At 36.4% G+C, this 18,572-nt stretch overlaps 1 protein-coding gene across 1 annotated transcript in view; it reads left to right on the forward strand.

The window, feature by feature from the left end:
• The window catches only part of LOC143404192 (myomegalin-like), a 77,834-nt gene that overhangs the window by 26,419 nt on the left and 32,843 nt on the right, over positions 1-18,572 (forward strand). Inside the window, 2 exon segments of the mRNA XM_076862478.1 lie at positions 1,110-1,237; positions 12,693-12,781. Of these exon segments, the coding sequence (XP_076718593.1) occupies positions 1,110-1,237; positions 12,693-12,781 (217 nt within the window).

Raw genomic sequence — 18,572 nt, forward strand, 5'->3', positions numbered from 1 at the left:
GTCTAAATCTTGTCAGGAATAGTGTGTGTTTCACATAGTTACTGTGAGGATTAAATGAGAAGACAGCTTAGGCTTCTAAACAGTGCCTTGCGTATAGTAAGCATTTGGTGTATTTTCCTTTCTTTTCTCTGCTCTGTGTCCTGTTAAAGGCTGTTCTATTATAAAAGTACAGCTATAAAGGACTCAGATATTAGTTTAGTATCATTGAATATCATTGAAGGTAATACATTCATTGCAATACCTAATATTACCTCAGAATCATCGATAACCATCATGATGATTATATTTTCTTGTACCTCTTGATTTTTGGTCATGTATATTTTGTCTTTTGTGTTTATTTTCTATTACCTTCCCCCCGCCCCATTTCACTTTCTCTCCCAATCCTTTTTTCTCTTTCACAGTTTTAATTTTTTATTATTCCCATTTCTTCTAAATTCTTGTTGGGCTTAAAAATATTTTCTTTTTAAAGAACCCCTGGATCTTTAGTCTTCATGAACTGGATTTGTTTTCAGAACACTGTCCATTTTGGTAAAAAATAGCTATCCTCAGCAATTCTACTTGGCTCAGTCTTGCTTCACAGGGTCTTCTGAATTACTCTACCTTTGTCAGACATTTTTCAGCATTACAATAATTTTAGGTAATCATGGAAGCAAGTTTACTTTTTTTTTTGTGGTGCTAGGGATTGAACCAAGGGGCCTGTGCATATGAGGTAAGCACTCTACCAACTGAGCTATATCCTCATCCCTTTCAGTTTACATTTAATTTTTTCCTAGGTTTTAGTTTTTCAGAAATAAAAGCTTTTAATAATGAAATTTCTCTTATGGGGCCTGTAGGAGGGTGAGAGCAATCATAGAACTATATTTTATTTGAGATTTGTCCAGAATCTGGCCTAAAGGGGCAGGCTTTGAAGAAAGAAGAGGCCTTGCAAATCTACCAGTAGTGACTGCATGTGCTGCACCAAAGAGCTCATTCATTTATGATGTCCTGGAGAACAGTACTTTAGAAAATCTCACGGTCTACAGTAGCATTGATGGCTCTTTGGAAACATAAGTGGACTTGTTACAGTTGATGGCTAATCCATTTTCCTTCTATGTGGCATGTTCAATCAGCTCTGAGAGAGATTGAACTCTGCAGGTGGAACTCGAAGGGGCCCAGGTATTACACAGTCTGCTAGAAGAAATTCTTGGAAGAAGCCTGGAGCGCTTAAGCAGACTGGAGACCCTGGCCGCCGTTGGAGGTGGGGAACTGGAAGGTGTGCAAGTTCATCACAAGCATGCCTTCTGAGCACTGGCGGGTCACACTGCATCCCAGGATGGAAAACCTGTTTACACTAACCAGAGGGAGCCTTGTCTGATGTGGCAGAATTAAATGGTGACTTACTAATGATAGAGCTGGTACAAGTAGCATCAACTACAAAGTGAAACTCACTTTAGCCTCCTGTATCTTATGTACAAATCTACTTCTCCATTGATTGTTGGAAATAAAGTGTATTTGCACATTTAAATCATTCAGTTTTAGTTTCCCCACACATACTCATTTTTTTCCCAGCCCTTCCTTCTTGTTCCCTCATCCCTTCTATGGGCCAATAAAGTTTATTCCTTCCCCACTTTCACAATCCATTTCATATGTTCCATATCATGTCATAAATGCATGTGTGTGTATTATTTTTGCCATTCAATCAACTCCTGCTCTTTGAGAACATTTTTAAAATCCAATAAAAGAATAAAATGAAAGTTTCAAGATGAGAAAGAGAAAGATTGAGTTCATAAGAATGACTTTGCAAAAGTGATAATCCATATCAGAACGTAATCAAAATCAGGAGAGTAGTTTTAGGCCAACTTAAGAAACAGAGGCAAAACCTGTTAAAGTGTTTATAGTAAACTTTTGGCTCTAATATTGTTTCAGAGTTGACTGTTGATCAACAGAGGTGAAATTAGATAGTTAAATATTAAATTCTATTTAAAACTTTGTTGATCCCTTTAGGTTTTCTTTTAAGCCGGGGACATGCCATTTAGTTCAGAAATGTCTTCCATTGTCAGAATTCTCAGTATACAAAGATAATTGTTAATGTAATATCCCTGTTTAAAATCAGTATTTTGCCAAATAACTTGTAGAAAAGAGTATCACTTCTGTATTTCCATTTGGTAGTGGCACTAGTTGGAGTCCTTTATTTTTCACTATCTAGTATGCATACACTTCTCTATATTAAGTAATGGGCTCTAGGCTTTTAAGTGCTCAAATAGTTTAGAATGAAATGTCACTGATCTGTATTCATGGGTTTTAGTCAGTGTCTTGGTGATCTCATGTGGCAACATGACAGGTGGAAGGAAAAGGTACTTGGGATTGTATTTCTGGTATTTTAAATGTCAAGAGTATGAAAAGTAACCAAGATTACTATGGAGTTTTGTGGATTCAGCACCAGGAGGTTTCTTATTTCTGTGGATATTTGTTTCCTAGATTAGAAGCAGAGATTTCAGTTGCTTTAAACATGGTAATAAGTGAGCAGGGATTTAGGGTTTTAGTACCCTAAACATGTCTGAGTTTCTTTTCTAAGCTAGATGGAACATAATTTTTATTTCTGTTTTTCACGTGAAACTGTTTCTTTCATATTTTTAAAATTTTTTTCTTTAGTTGTAGATGACATGATACCTTTATGTGGTGCTGAGTATCAAACCTAGTGCCTCACACATGCTAGGCAGGCACTCTGCCGCTGAGCTACAGCCCCAGCCCTTTTCTTTCACATTTGTATGCTGACATGGCTTACATTACAGTCTAATATTCATCAAAGATTCTGTAGCCTTAGCTGTGCCTGTAACAGTGTCAATTGATGTAACATGGACAGGGAGGATGTATTCTACCAGAGAAACACCTGGAATATTTTGATTATGTGGTTTTGCAGAGATTGGTAGTCATAAACCTTTCTCTTATTGGTGATGCCATTTCACTTTTAACGGCCTTGAGAGGAAAAGGGAGTCAATGGGAAAGAGAGAGGAAGTATAAGCATAACCACTCACTATTCTTAGTTTCCCAGTTGTAAGAGATGCTTTTCTGTACAAAACTTTATGTAGCTTTCTCCAAGATGCTGGGAGCCACAGCCAATTAATATGATGCATGGCATTTTTGATTGAAAGGTGATGCCAGCTAGCCATTGAGATGATATGATTATGTTAAAAATTACATTCATATGGATACCAGACTCCTGCTGCGGGACTCCTGGAGAGTTCCCATTGGTTGGGAAAGTGCAGTAGGAGGGAATTCCGGGGAGGCGCTTGCGCTAGAGTTCCGGGAAGGAACCAGGAGTACGCCGCGTGGGTGGATCGGGAAGCTTCCCGGGCGAACGTGTTATTGGCGGTTCTTTCAAATAAAGTTTGTTCCTGTTTGAGTGGCTCGTGATCTTGTGCCCAGCCAGACAGCGGCACAAGTAAGAAAGCAGATAGTGGAGTTGAGCATAGAAATGTCAACCTGGGCTGGGGTTGTGGCTCAGTGGTAGAGCTCTCGCCTAGCATGCACGAGGCAGTGGGTTCAATTCTCAGCACCACATAAATGTAAAATAAAGATATTGTGTCCACCTAAAACTTAAAAAAAATTAAAAATAAATTTAAAAAAAGAAATGTCAACCTATTGAAGAGTAGTTTCTCATGTTATTACAACAAGGCATTTAGGAAAATTTTTCTCTTAATTTTACTAATAGACCAAGGAAGCTTTCTAAGTCTACTGTTAAGTTTTAACTGTGAGTGATTCTTCAGTTCTAATGGCTCATAGTTATTATAGTAATTTATGTTAATAATCACTGCTTCTATCAACCTCCAGTGAGAGTGGATTGATAGAAGAATACATTGAATTTTATTTTGATACCATAAATGTAACTAAAATCTAATACTAACTTTCTAGTTTTGATTGGGTTGAGGCTTGCAAATAGTGCTACTTGGAAAGAGCTTGCTGTCTGGATATTTGTTTCCTAGATTAGAAGCAGAGATTTTAGTTGCTTTAAACATGGTAAGAAGTGAGCAGGGATTTAGGGTTTTAGTACCCTAAAAATGTCTGAGTTTCTTTTCTAAGCTAGATGGAGCATAATTTTTCTTCTATACTTCTGTTTTTCACATGACACTGTTTCTTTCACATTTTTTAAAAATATTTTTTTAGTTGTTGATGACATGATAATATAACATATTATGATTAGAGAACAATTCTGATGAACATTTTTGTGTAACTCACATATAGCTGTGATTGGACACATCATTCATATTGTCATTTAGTATTATATAATGTGCTTCTTTTCTCTCTTTAGAAACACAGGGTCTTCTGAATTACTCTACTATTGTCAGGCATTTTTCAGCATTACAATAATTTTAGGTAAACCTGGAGTGCCATGTGTGTGTGTGTGTGTGTGTGTGTGTGTGTGTGTGTGTGTATGTTTGTGGGTTTTACTCTGGGGTCAAGCCCAGGGCCTTGAGAATGCTAGGCAAGCACGGTACCACTGAGCTATATCTCCAGCCCACTTAGGCCATTTTTAATCAGAAACAGAACTTAAATTTAGAAAAATCCATATTGATAGATTTCATTGGTCTTACATTTTCTTTTGAATGATGCAAGTCCACAAAGTAATGGTTAAAAGGGATCAGGGTAGATAAAGTTTATAGTTTTTAGAACTGTAGAGTTAAAAAGGACTTCTAAGGGTATTTTTTTAATGATTGAAATGGAAGTCCTTCTGACATGTTTAAACTCTTATGAAAGTTTTGTTAGTTTGTTTTTTGAGCGGTTCTTTTGTTTGTTTAGGTTTTTTTTTTTTTTTTTTTTTTTTTTGGTGCAGGGATTCACTATAGAGCTTCATGCATGCTAGGCAAGTGCTGTGTGACTGAGCTACCTACCTAGCCGCTCTACTGCAGGTTTAAATCATATTATTGAAATCTAATGATTATTAGAGACTAGTATACGTCAACATTTGTCTGTTGGTCTTTTTTTTAAAGCTATTTAATTATTTACTTTGAGAGGGTATACTCTTATCCCCTGTTTCCTTTACCCTCAACCCATCCATTGCCACAGCAACTTTTCTTCACTCAGTTGTAGAAAACAGCAATATTTTTAGTACCTCTGTATCTTAGTACATTTTTCTTGTTCATAATTCTAAAAGATTTTTAAATTATATCATAATTGGTTAAAAAAAATCTATTAAGGATGAAGAAAATCTAAACCCGTATAGGATCTCAGCCACAAAAAGTAGCTTCCTTATAAGATTCTTTAATATATTTTACTTGGTTTATTCATGAGTGACTTACGCCTAAAAGACCTATCACTTCTATGCTAATTTATGCTCCTAGTTTAGTGTGTGGGTTATAAGAAGTTGAGTCATAGTTTCAAAACAGTTCAGTTTTCATTTTGTTAATTTCAGTTCTACTTTGAGTTTTGAGTTGCTTCTGGAATCTTCTGATTAGGGAAAGAAGAAGCAGGTCACATTATACTAAAATTATTCCTTTTTTTTAAAGAAGTAAAGGTTGATTGGCTTACCTAAAGTTATAGTCTTAGAACACTTTTAGTACTTTTGCTTTCCTTGAGCTCGTAACAGAAGTCTCTAGATCCAATTGTTTGGGTAAAGGCATTGTTTTCTGGTGTTTTTATAAAAGAGCCACATAATCTTCACACTTGAGATAGTTGTCTCTTTAATACTAGCTGGCCTTGTATTCAGCAAGTCTGTAGCCAGTATCCTCCAGATAAGGGACAAAATGTCTATGAAGTTAGGGAAAAAAATCAGTAACTCACACACTTGAAATCCATTTTTCATCTTATATTGAAATATTGTACAAAAGGTAGAATAAATGAAATGAATTTTCTTTTTCAAATACAAACATCTTGTGAGACAGAAGCACATATTTCTCCCTTGCTCTTAAGTTAAAGCTTGGGATGCTTTTCTCCTTTGGGTAGTATAGAATCATTTGTACTCAGGAAAAAAAAAACAGCTGAAAAAATGGAGCTCATTTATGGTAACTCTAATAAAAAAAGAGAAGGGACAAATTAATAGGTAGTGTGCTGGACAGATTTCTATAGTGTAGGTTCTGAGTCTTAATGCATTTTTAAATATTTAAGCCACTCCTTCACCATTTATAGGTTTATTAAAACATTTTATTATGATTAGAAAATAAAGTAATACTTTTACATAGTCTTTGAGTATTGATAGAAGGTAAGTTCTCAGCTTTTTTCTATATAATCACATGAGCCAGGATGAGTGCCCCAAATAAAAAATTAGCATTACCATTTGCCTCCAACAGGGAAATGGAAGGGAAACCCAAAACTGTTGAACTAATAATGCTAATTTTTGTCAGATTTCAAGTAAGAACACTTAAACTTGTAAAGTGATAAACTCATTATTTTTGTGTTACTTCCCTTTTGTTGTTTAAAATCAAATTCCAGAAATAAAAATCTTTATTATACTGTTTTCCTTTGCTAGAATTGAAAGAATAAAACAGAAAGTTCAGCAGCATCAGAAAATGTTTGGTCTAAAATATTAAGAGTAGGACTAAGTACTTGAACCAAATAAACTTTTTTCCATGGAGAACATCTAATTATATGGCAAATTCTTGTAGATTTGCTTTTTAGTACTTGAGTATGAGGTGCTGCTTTTTGTAGTTATAAAGTCATTATTCTAAGATATTTGTCGCTCAATTTATACACTTTAGAGGTGTGTATATATACATGCAAGTATATTTTATAACTCCTGAATTCCCACCACTGTCCATGCAGCATTATTAGCTTAATTTTTTTAAAGCAAAGTTTTATTTGCTTTTATCACTTTAAATTTTGTAGGCTTAAAGTGATTCATAACTTCAGAAGAAAAAGAAAATTACATGTTAAATGATCAGAAACTTGGCATTAAATTATTTTTAGAACTTTCCCCACCAAGTTAAGCTGTATATTTTTCTTTGAAAGTTAATTTCTTCATAGATCTGTGGTGTTAATCTGTATTAATATTTGTGCTAAAATGGAGAGTGTACTTTTTATATATAACTGTTAGAATTCCAGCTTACTTTAGTTGAGACACAATAAATTGTTACTGATCTAATAAAAATATCAAAGGCCTACAGAAACTATTTGGTTTTGTTCTTGAAAGATTTATGAGAAAAGAAGTAGAGGATACTTATCTTTTGTTCTTTTCCTTTATAGGAAAATCAGTCTATTGATCATTGTACTAAAATTCCAAGTCAAAGTAAGGCTCTTTGGAATGACTACTTTACTAAAGGAAGAAAGAAGAAACCTGAATTTTTCTCCTCCCAATGAAGTGACACTAAAGTGACAGTGTTACACTTTTCTCCAGAAAACTGAAATTGGCTGCTTTACCTTAAAAATCCTCTCTTAATTCTCCTTGCTGAAGTAGATTAGGAGAAAGCAGGACGGATTTGAGGATCCACTGTTATAATGGCTGGTGCTGTCTCTTTAAATCTTCCTAGAAAAGCTTTGTGTTCTTTAAAGAAGAGACCATAAGCAGGAGGAAATCCTCAACATTACAGAATTACATTTAGAGAGTAAGTCCAGTGAGCATATTTTCTCTCCAGGATGTCCTAATTTACACATGTACTGGCCATCCTAAGGATAAGTGACTAGTTCATTGAATAATCACCCTTTTGAAAAAGTAAAAATGTTTTCCAAAACTCTGTTGATATTTCATATCCTGAAAAGTGATTTGGATTTTAATTTAGTTTTGAAAAGCCACTTAAAAACAGTGCTTTCTGAATACTGTATGGGTTAGGGGCCTCCAGGTTGCATGAGATGTGTTGCAACTTAAAGACAAAGGTATTTCATAAAGGGGCTTGATTTGCAGACAGCAGCTTTCTGCTGTTCCAAAACAAGCATCTGTTTAGACAAAGAATTTTATTTCTCAGTAGAGGCTATGGAGAGCTACATAGAATATTGACTTTTTCTTATGGCCCTGAAGGGAATAGATGCAGATAAAATTGATAGAAGAATGTTCTCCTTTGGTTCTTTCATCTAGCATCATAATATTAAGTCAGTGATGGTTGGTTCATGATATAAAGTATGAGAGTTCTGCTAATGAGCACACAGCAGAGTGTCCAAGAATGAAAGAGATGGATGGAGAGGACCTGGCACTGAGGGAAAGAACACTGGGCACTGCAAACTTATGCTGTCAAGTACTAGCTTTTAAAATCCTCTTTCATGATTAGTAAAATATGAACCCTGCTATGTTCTTGGTTTAGTTCTTAAAGATTTATGAGCAAAGTAGAGAACACTCATATCTTTTTTATTTTCCACAGGGGAATCAATCTATTGATTGTTGTACTAAAATGTCTTATCTCTTTTCTGTTGATCCCATATAAATGGCTTATAGGGGAAATAATGATTATAGAGTAGGGGGAGTGATCTTGACCCCACCCAGTTTGGACTCCTTACTAAGAATTAAAATTAAACTTTGTGAATTTTCCTGTAAAGCTTATTTTGCATGGTGGAGTTTCAAGACAGTTATAATTTACTGCTGATGAATCCTGTTTGTATGGCACCTTTCCAAAAGAGTTCATCCTATTTCGCTGATGACTTGATTCTTTTTCAACTGTCCTGGAAAGCAGAAAGAGCACAAAGTATTATTTCAAGCATCTTGCTGAGGAAAACCGATTTTCATAAGTGAAGAAGTACAGGTAGAATCAATCAAGATCATCCAGTTAATAACATCAGGTCTAGAACTTTCTTCTTCTGCTTACATTTAGATTATGTGGCCTTCAGTTTAGTTAGCCCTAGTCCAAGGACCACTTCAATTGATAGAAAATTATTTTCTAGATCTAAATAATGGACATTTTGGTATCACCTCTATTTTGGTGGTTCAGAGCCTAGAATCTTGTAAGAACCACAACTCCATGAAAACCATAAATAAAAGTTTATCAGCAGCAACAACAATAATAAACAGCAATACTGTCTGAGGGTAAGCTTTATTGAGGACATACTGTACTAAGCACTGTTCTAAGCACTTTAAAATTAGCAAACCCTTTGAAGTTCACAACAGCTGCATGGAATGGATGATAATATTAACCCTAATTAACAAATGAGGATACTGAGTTACAGACAGGTTATGACTTGCTTAAAGTCAAAACTAGTGACAAAAGAATAATTCAAACCTCGACTGGCTCCAAAATCCACATTCTCAATATGCAATTTATCTTCAATTTAAAAAGTTTTATAAAAGTAAGAATTTTTTCCTTGCCAAAGAAGACCTTATGGTTGCAGAATGCTTAAACTGTTGCCAAAGGATTTTATCATGTTACATTTTAGAGGGTTATTAAAAAATATTTTTTTAGTTCTAGTTGGACACAAAACCTTTATTGTATTGATTTATATGTGGTGCTGAGGATTGAACCCAGGGCCTCGTATGTGCTGGCAAGGCAAGAACTGTACCACTGAGCCACAACCTCAGCCCTGATTTTTTTAATATATATTTCTCTTAGTTGTAATTGGACACAATACCTTTATTTTTATTTATTTTTTATTTTTATGTGGTGCTGGGGATTGAACCCAGTGCCTTGCATGTGCTAGGTGAGCGCTGTACCACTGAGCCACAACCCCAGCCCTTTTAGAGGGTTATTTTGTTTATTTTGTAGAACTGAATAGATGGTAGAAGATAATTTTCAAGATCTAGATAATGGACCTTTTGTTATCACCTCTATTTTGTGTAGTTCAGAGCCTAGAATATTATAAGAACCACAATTCTATCAAAACCTCAAATAAAAGTATTTAAGATTGCAGGCATGTTTTCATGTTAACATGAAACATGTAAAACAATCTTGGAGAATTGAGTCAACTTATGAATGAATAGATTCTTAGATTTTGGAGCCTCTCAAAGTGACAGACCAGTTTATTTTATATTTTTATCCATAAAAGCAGAAGACTCATCAGTATAAAAAGTTTTAGAAACTTTCATTTAAATTAGAAATTTAAAGAAGTCCAAGATAGTTCTAAAGATAGACTTCTTTTACCATGTAAAAAGCTTAGAAAAGGGAATTCCCCACAAAAGAGGTTCTTTATTTTCATTCATTTTAAAAAAATGTAAATTATAACAGAAAGATGGATGACTAATGTACACTTAGATATAATATATAAGATATCTTCATTTTATTCCAACATTTTCTATAAAATATTTTCAGCTTTATTCTAGTCCTCAAACAAACAAACAAAAATTGTTTTCAGCTTTCTAATTCAAGGTGGTAAAAGGTAAGCAACTTTAAAATTGCTGTAAAGTAACTACAGCAGATTGAATGAATTCTGGGGGGTAAGGAGGAAAGAAAAATAAAATCCCTGTGTGGTAGAGTGTTGAGGTAAGATGGGCATTCTTCCTTTTTCTCTAATTTCTGGTGAAGTCAGAACCAACACATCCTGTCCTCCCCCCAGTGAATTAAAAATGAACATTATCTAGAAGTGTAAATGTGGCATCAGAAAGGACCTCAAAGGTAAGTGGAGGGCAAAAAGTGTCACATAAACAACTTCAAGACCCATGACAGTCACATTTCCTAATTCCACTTGAGGAACCTAATAAAGGAATCATCCTGGGATGGGGACTTAGCATAGGCTGTGCAAGCCACCAAGAATGGTACGGGACAAAGATCTGGATCTAACAGAGCTGAGCTTCCTTGAATTACAGGATCATTCTCTAGCTCAGTGTTCTAAAGGAAAACAATGGAAAAATATGCTTTATTAATCTTTCACTGAGTAGGACAATTAATTTGTGTGCGTGTGCACACACACAGGAAAAATAAGATGATGATCTCTATCATTGTACAGGGAAAGATTCTCCAAAGTAAGCATAATATATATATGTCCTTCAGTGAATTATCATTTAGTGTTTTGAAGCAGTCAGAGCATTCACCTCTCAGTAGAGGTGAACATATTCATCTCTATTCAGCCAGTGCCTTGGGTGAGAGAGTTCTGGGGCCAGTTTGAAATAATAAGTATTGGAAATCCCCGCTGTACACTGTCTGCCACCGATTAAGATGCTCATTGTTAGAGGTTTCTCTTTGTGGAGGGATTTACTGAATAGGATCCTGCCTTGGTCCACGATTAAATAACATTCACCAAAAGATCAGGGAAATTAAACTGTTAGAACAGCATGCCTAATTACCTTTATACCTTGATGAGGTCAGCATGAGCCATTGTAAATTCTCTGGCATGAACTTGCAGATGCCAAGAAATGGAATCTAAATACAAATTGCCCCTGTTCATCTCATCTGCAGGATGGGGAGTAAGAATTCAAGTTTAAGAAAGAATAGATGAGAGGGCTAACCACTCGGACAGTGAATACTTATTATTCATGTAGAACCTTTCATTTATGGAAATCTGAGCTCAGGAGGAAGCTCCTTGGTTTGGCAAGAAGAAGCAAAAATAAAGGTCTGATTTATCACCTGAAGAAACAATGAATGGATCCTAAGAGTACAGACACTTCTTGACAAGTACAGACACACTTGTCAGGATTAGTTGGGTAACCTTGGACAAGCCACTTAATCTCTTTAAGGCCAGGGTTATTGAGTGGTATGAAGAGGACTTTAACAGATTGGTTGCTGAGTCCAGGGTCAGAACTAGATCTTGAGATTCTCTAACCTGGGTAGGTTCTGTAAGATACAGGGTGGCACAGGAGATATTCTTTGGTATTTTGATAAAATAAAACTATAACATGGGCACAGTTATTGATCTAAAGTAGTATGGACAGTCTTTTATTCTAACAAAAGTAAAAAAGAAGAAATTCTCTAAATTTGTTCATTATTGTAGTCACTAGCTATATGTGGCTATACCAATAAAAATTAATTTAAGTAAAATAATTAATCCAGTTTCTAAGTCACACTAGTCACATTTCAAGTGCTTAATAGAGACATGTGACAAGTGTCTACTTATTGGGTACTGCAGACAAAGAACAGTTCCATCATCAAAGAAGGTTCTGTGGTCAGCACTGCCCTAGACCACTAGCTGCCTAGACCAGTAATGGCAGTGATTTGTCCTTTAGAGCAGGGTGTGGACGTTTGTGCTGTGGGGTGACTGTGTACATGATGACTGTGTACATTGGGGAATGAACGAATGGATTAATCCTTATTGGAACAAAGTATAAAAAACCCTCCATTCAAAGGATGTTGTCGTTGAACAGAGTTTGAGAGACATGGGGAAGAGGGAAAGAGGAGGGAATTAGGAAACAGTATCATTCTGTGTCTGAAATCTGGACTAGACCTGAGTCTTTCACAGGACACAGGACCCCCAGATGGGAGAACCTCAGAGATGTCATCAGTCTATGCATAGTTGATCACAACAATGGAAAAGTGGGAAAGGAACTGGGTTGCCTTAATCCCTAGGAAATGAGGGAAACTCTTAGCATTTGTTGGGGGGGGGGGAAGATTAGTTATGTTTGGCCCATGTTACAGAAGAAAAAGTTGCTACATAGCCAGGACAAGGAATCATTTAGAATTTTAAAAAATAGATAAGAGGGTAATCATTCTTGACAGTCAAGCTTTTTGGTTATAGATCTGTACAAGCTTGAGAGTTAGTAAAAAATTACTGCAAATACACTGAGAAGGATTGGTTCTGCTTTCCCTTATGGCTAGGATTCCAGGCACTTGGGGAAAGAAAGAAATCAGAGGTGGATGGCAAAGAGTGTAATTTTACCTGCTGTCTAGAAGCCATCTGTGAAGGGACTCACCTTTCTCTTCTGAACTTACTTCCAGGTGCAGCTGCAGGGGATGACACTGAAGATGCCAGCACTGAATTCACTGACAGTATTGAGGAGGAGGCTGCACACAACAGCCACCAGCAAGTAAGTCAGTGTCAGGCCCTGGGGTTCCCTGGGTGGAAGGTACACAGCCCTTCTGGGGTCTGATGGTCTCCCACAGCCTTTGTGCTCCTAAAGTGAGAAGACATCATTCTATATAAACCACTTCCCAGTCTGCTGCTTGTCCTCCCTGAGCATCCCAGCTGCCTCTCCAACCCACATTGTCAGTTTCTCTAATAGACCCCTTTGTTTTTACTACTTCTGTGTTTTTCTTCTACTTCTTTCCTCTTCCTACCCACTTTTGCCTTTATTTACTGTCTGTAGCTATAGATTCAGAAGAATTTTTACTTACAAGACAATGGATACTTCCCCTCTTGGGCTATTGTAACTGAAACACACCACAGAAGATAGGGAGACATCGAAGGGCTTCTTGGGGAGGTGGCAGGGCTTAGGACCTGCATGGGGAGAATGCTGAGAAACTTCAAGAGGATCAGAATGTCTCCATAGCAGGGATCTTTCTCAATGGAGTCTCATATAGAAGAGAACTTGGCAGTGCAACCTGACAGACTACCCAGGTTGTGACTAAGTCAATGACCAGCAGATGGCCCTTCAACAGCAAGCCCCTGTCAAGCCTCAACTTGGTATCCAAGGCTGAAACACCGTGCCCACCCACTATCAGAGAAAGCACGTTCTCAAGTCCAAGAGTGAATGTCCTGGACCTCAGAGATTATCACTGATAGTGAGCCCACAACACTTGTTGGAACTCCTAAGAGTCTCCGCCTTGCCCAGTGACATTTAACTGTTGCATCTTCTAGAAGGACGATGCCTGAAACTAAGTTATTGCAGAGAAAGTAGATCCCTGATAGAAATCCTTCTGCAAAAGCAGCCAGGCTTCCCCAGTGATGGCTTCCTGAGGACTATGAGGAAACCTGTAGGGAAAATGAGGATGCCTGGGTCTGTCTATACACCATCTGCATAAGAAAAAGAGGAAAAATTTAATAAACCAGTGAAAGGAGCCCAAGTGAACAGTCCCCAAATCTTACAGGATATGGCACAATACATCCTCAAGAATTTCCCTTCTACCAAGAGTCCCTTTTTGTTGCTTTAACCATAGCTAACCTTCACTTCTCCCTTGAGTTTTTGCATCAGCTCCACTACTTTTGCTTGAATATCTTTTTCTGAGTCCTTCTCACCAAAGGTTGTGAATTTAACTGTGCAAGCCACTGCCCCTCAGTACAGATGCTTCTGCCCTTCACTCCCTGATTTCACTGAGGATCTTCAGTAAGAGAAAGGAACCTACAGAATGAACAGATATTCACTTTAAGACAACTAGTTTGGGATGGCAGCTGGTCACTGATGGTTAGTGACTGTGGGATGGGATTAATTTAGAATAAATAAGCAGGAAGCACAGCTGTAAGGAGATTCAGATTCTGATTTGCATGGTATAAATTATTTTTGGTAGTACAAGTCCTATAGGAAACTGACTTATAAAGTCATTTCTTCCATAGCTTTTTTTTTTGTAGCCTAACATGGAGAATACAACCATACCCTATTTTGATAAGGTCAGTCCAGCTGGGAAATGGACTTTTACATTGGGGCATATTGCAGTGCTTGCAATATTACTTGGCATAGGAGATGCCTAATATAATTTTAAATTGACACACTTCTGGATTAGGGCTTGACTCATGATAGATAAAGTGTATACCTGTTGGATGAAGAGTCTCTTGGGTAAGCACCATTTTTCTTTTTATCACCTTTTCTTAAAAAAACCAATCTTTAGCTTTGGGGAGAAGAAACCTTCGTATGTGAAGTCATTGTAAGTTTACTTCATTTTTCAGGAGTTTACAGTTGTGATTCTGTTTCTTTCAATTAAATAAAGCTTGCTTTGCCATAACTGTGTTTTGTGTCCAGATTCTCAAAAAAAAATTATTTGCTTTTTTTCTAGGAAAATGGTTCCAAAAAAAAAAAAAAAGGAAAATGGTTGCTTATTTATTAGGTTGTGTTCTCCTTGTTGGAAACTAAGACTTATTCTTGACACCAAAATCCCTTCTTCACTCAAGCATCCATATACTTCCCCTGGTACACATATCCAACTTTGGGTTCCTGGGCAAGAATCACCTTTTAGCCAAAGAAAGTTTTTTTTCCTCCTTATTTTTTGACTCATGTACTTAAGCAAGCTTCAGGTCTGGCTATGATGATAATTTCTCCTAGATATCTCCCCCAAAATTGCAATCTTAAATAGATTAAGATCTACAGTAAACACCTAGGAAATTTCCATTAAAGAAACTAGAGTAATCAATCATTGCTTTATTCATTTTAACTTTGCAATGGAGAAAAGTTGATCAAGAATTGAGATTCAAATGCAAAGGAGAGAAGTCAGTAGACTAAGTGTGATGTTTTAGGAACAGCTATTTAAAAAAACTAATATTATTTTTATTGTCCAATCATGATTATGTACGTTTATGGGGTACAAAGTGATGTTTTACTATACATAATAAAACGTGAAATAATTACATCAAGCTAATAAATATATCCATCACCTCACCTCACCCTGGTTTCTTATGGTGAGACATTTGAAATTTACTCTTAGTTCTTTGGAATTATACATTATTAGTGACTGTAGTCATCTTGCTGTGTAATAAACTTCAAAACCTATTCCTTAAGTCTAACCAAAACTTTGTACCCTTTAATAAACAACTTCCTGCTGTATCCCCCCTCACTCTGGTATTATCACTCTATTCCTTACTTCTGTTAGTTCAACTTTATTATAGATTCCACATTTCAATCCTATAAGTAAGATCAAGAAATATATGTCTTTGTTTGCCATGTTTATTTCTCTTAGCCTGAAGGACTTCAGAATCTTCCAAGTGACAGGATTTCTCCCCTGAGCATCATATTTTCTTTATTTACTTACTTCTCTGTTGAGATGTTGACCTCTTATCATGGCTATTGTAAAATGATGCTGCAATAGACATGGAATGCTGAAATCCTTTGACAATATGATTTCAGTTTCTTTGTAAATAAATATCCAAAAATGGAATTATTGGATCATATGGGTAATTCTATTTTTAGTTTTTGGAGGAGTCACCATACCATTTTTTCACAGTGGCTATACTAAAGTTCATTCCTACCAACAATGTACAAGTTCCCCTTTCTTGGCATCTTAATGCTTGATATCTTTTTTTTCTTTCCTAAGTTTCTATAAAAGCCAATCTAACAGGTTTGAGGAGATATCTCATTGCAGTTTTATTTTGCATTTCCCTAAAGATAAGTGACGCTGTGCATCTGGGGAAAGCTAGTTTTTAATGCACTTATTGCTGCCTGGGAACTGACTTACATTGTGAGAGGTATGAAGCAGTAGGGAAAAACATAACAACTCTATTTAAGCAAGAGAGAGGTTCCTGCACTAAACCTCTGCAGGGCAAATAGGAACTCAGCACCCAAAAAGTTGAATTGTATGGAAACAATAGCACAAGTGAATTAGGTAATGTTGAAGAAGATATCTATAAGAAAGACATAGCTAAAATAGATTAAATGGATTCATACTTCTGCCACACATAGTGGAAGTCTCAGGGTTTGTTTGAAGGAAGGAGCAGAAATATTTGCTTTTCTTAAATGATTGAAAACTAATGAAAAGGCTAGTTTCTGAGTCACTTTTCATACATTGACATTTAAATTATATTTATATTTAAATTTTAAGTTTAGTCAATGTAAGCCATCTTTGAGATAGAACTATGAAAACCCAAATTAGCATAAGCAAAAATTAGATCTTGAGTCGTCATTTTTTTCTTTAACAAAATCGGTGTATTGAAACCAATAGAGTAAGGTATCATACATACAGATGGTACTTAAAAATAGTTAAACTTGTTTGGCATGGTGACACATACCAGAAATCCCACTTACTGGGGAAGCCAAGGCAAGAGGATTGCAAGTTTGAGGCCTGCCTTGGCATCTTTGTGACACTCTGTCTCAAAATGAAAAAATAAAATAAGAAGAGCTGGGGATGTAGCTCAGTGGTAGAGCACCCCTGTACCATACACACACAAAATAGGTAGATTTATAAAGTTGGACATTATTTTTAAGCAAAAGGAATCCTTGGGTTTTAGAAGATAATAAATATTGTACCCATATTCAAGACTAATGGTGATGTTTTAGTTATGTTAATTGGAAAGGGTTTATATTGAAAGATAACACAGTTAAATGAGAGGTAGAGCCATAAATTTTGCAAAGTAGTTTTATCCAGTACCATGTCCTTTATTTTGTCACAAATGGTTGGTGGCATATGTGGAGATGACCCCCAAACTGACTAAGCTGATCAGCAGAGTTGCAGGGATAAATATTGTCAGGAGCCTGCCAGATATCAGGCTCACAGAACCCATGTACAATTGGGTACCTAGAGATGGTGTGCTTTGTGTGTGTTTCTCTTTCTTTGACACAGGTGCATATCTCCTTACTAAACACCACTTGCATAGCATGTTATGAGTTACCTCCACCACAAACCTGTGGCTTAGATTTTATCATGGTTTCTTATGGGAAGTAGCAAAAGTCAATTGCTTTTTGCCAACCCAAGCTGCTCCAATCATTGATCCACATAAGGTACCCTGTATCTTATTCTGTTAACATATTGGTAACTTAAATGAAGGTGTAAAGCATATAACTAATTCAATAAATCATCCCTACTTGTGTAACCACTACACATTATAGAGATGCACAGCAAATATTTTGATGGTTTTGATAATTAGGAAATGGTTCTGTATAGCTAGAATGAATTTATAAGTGATAAGTACAAATAACAAATTTATAGATATAAGAGAGAGAGAGAGAGAGAGAAACCATGACTCAGACATAGCTGTGGGAGAGAGGTGGGAAACTGAGAATTAGAATTGTCCTGGAGGTAAGTAACTTCAAATGCTGCCACTGAGAGAAAAATAAAAATCAATGTGACATTGAGATATATTGAAATTAATTTAGACAGGCAGGAAATCCTTGTTCTAAAATAAATCATACACTAAGTAGATTGCCATACTTGTGTTTTGATTTCTACACTTTAAAAAGCATGAAAAACAACTAGAGATGAGTGCAAATGAACAGAAAGAAAGTCTAAAAGTTTACTAATTCCCATTTGAGGAAACACTGTAAAATTTGCTTTAATTGAAACACTGAGGAATAACTTGAAGAGGATTCTTAAGAAAAAGAAAGGTGTTGGGAAATTGTTTCTACCTTAATTTCTTCTTACATGCTTAAATTCCTAAAGAGAAGGCTGACAATATTGGCACAAGTGAAATAACCAAAAAGGAATAGAGGCTTTTGAACAGGGCTTCACCTCAGCTTCTCAGTAGTTTAGGAAATGATTCCCCTGCTGTCAATGAAATAAAGCTTACTCTGTAGCTCCACCATTATTCTAATTTTGTGAGGACTGCTGCTGTTTCCTGAGTACCCTGAGCCCTCCTGCTCATCTCCTGGAATCTAAGTTCCAGGTAGGGCCTTGGGCATTGAGCCCTGCAATTTTGAGCCATGATCTTCTGATTCAAGGATTCCAGTGTTGTGAAGCTTCCTGGCTTGTGAGAAGAGTCTGGGGAACTCTGACCTCTCAGAAAAAGGAATCACCGCATCCACAGACACCAGACTTAATTAAAACTTGTGTGTTTATGGGTGTGTGTGTGTGAGAGAGAGAGACAGAAAGAGAGAGAGAGAGACAGAGAGAGAGAGCAAGAGAGCACTTTTTGTGTTTTCCTCACCCTTCTGTGTATTCTCCTTCTCTTCCCCTTTGCAACAATTCTGCTCACTAGATGTGTCCTCCTTGCCCAAAGCACTCTCCAAGACCCTTATGACTGAG

This window comes from Callospermophilus lateralis, chromosome 7 (assembly GCF_048772815.1).
Source record: "Callospermophilus lateralis isolate mCalLat2 chromosome 7, mCalLat2.hap1, whole genome shotgun sequence".
Taxonomy (NCBI): Eukaryota; Metazoa; Chordata; class Mammalia; order Rodentia; family Sciuridae; genus Callospermophilus; species Callospermophilus lateralis.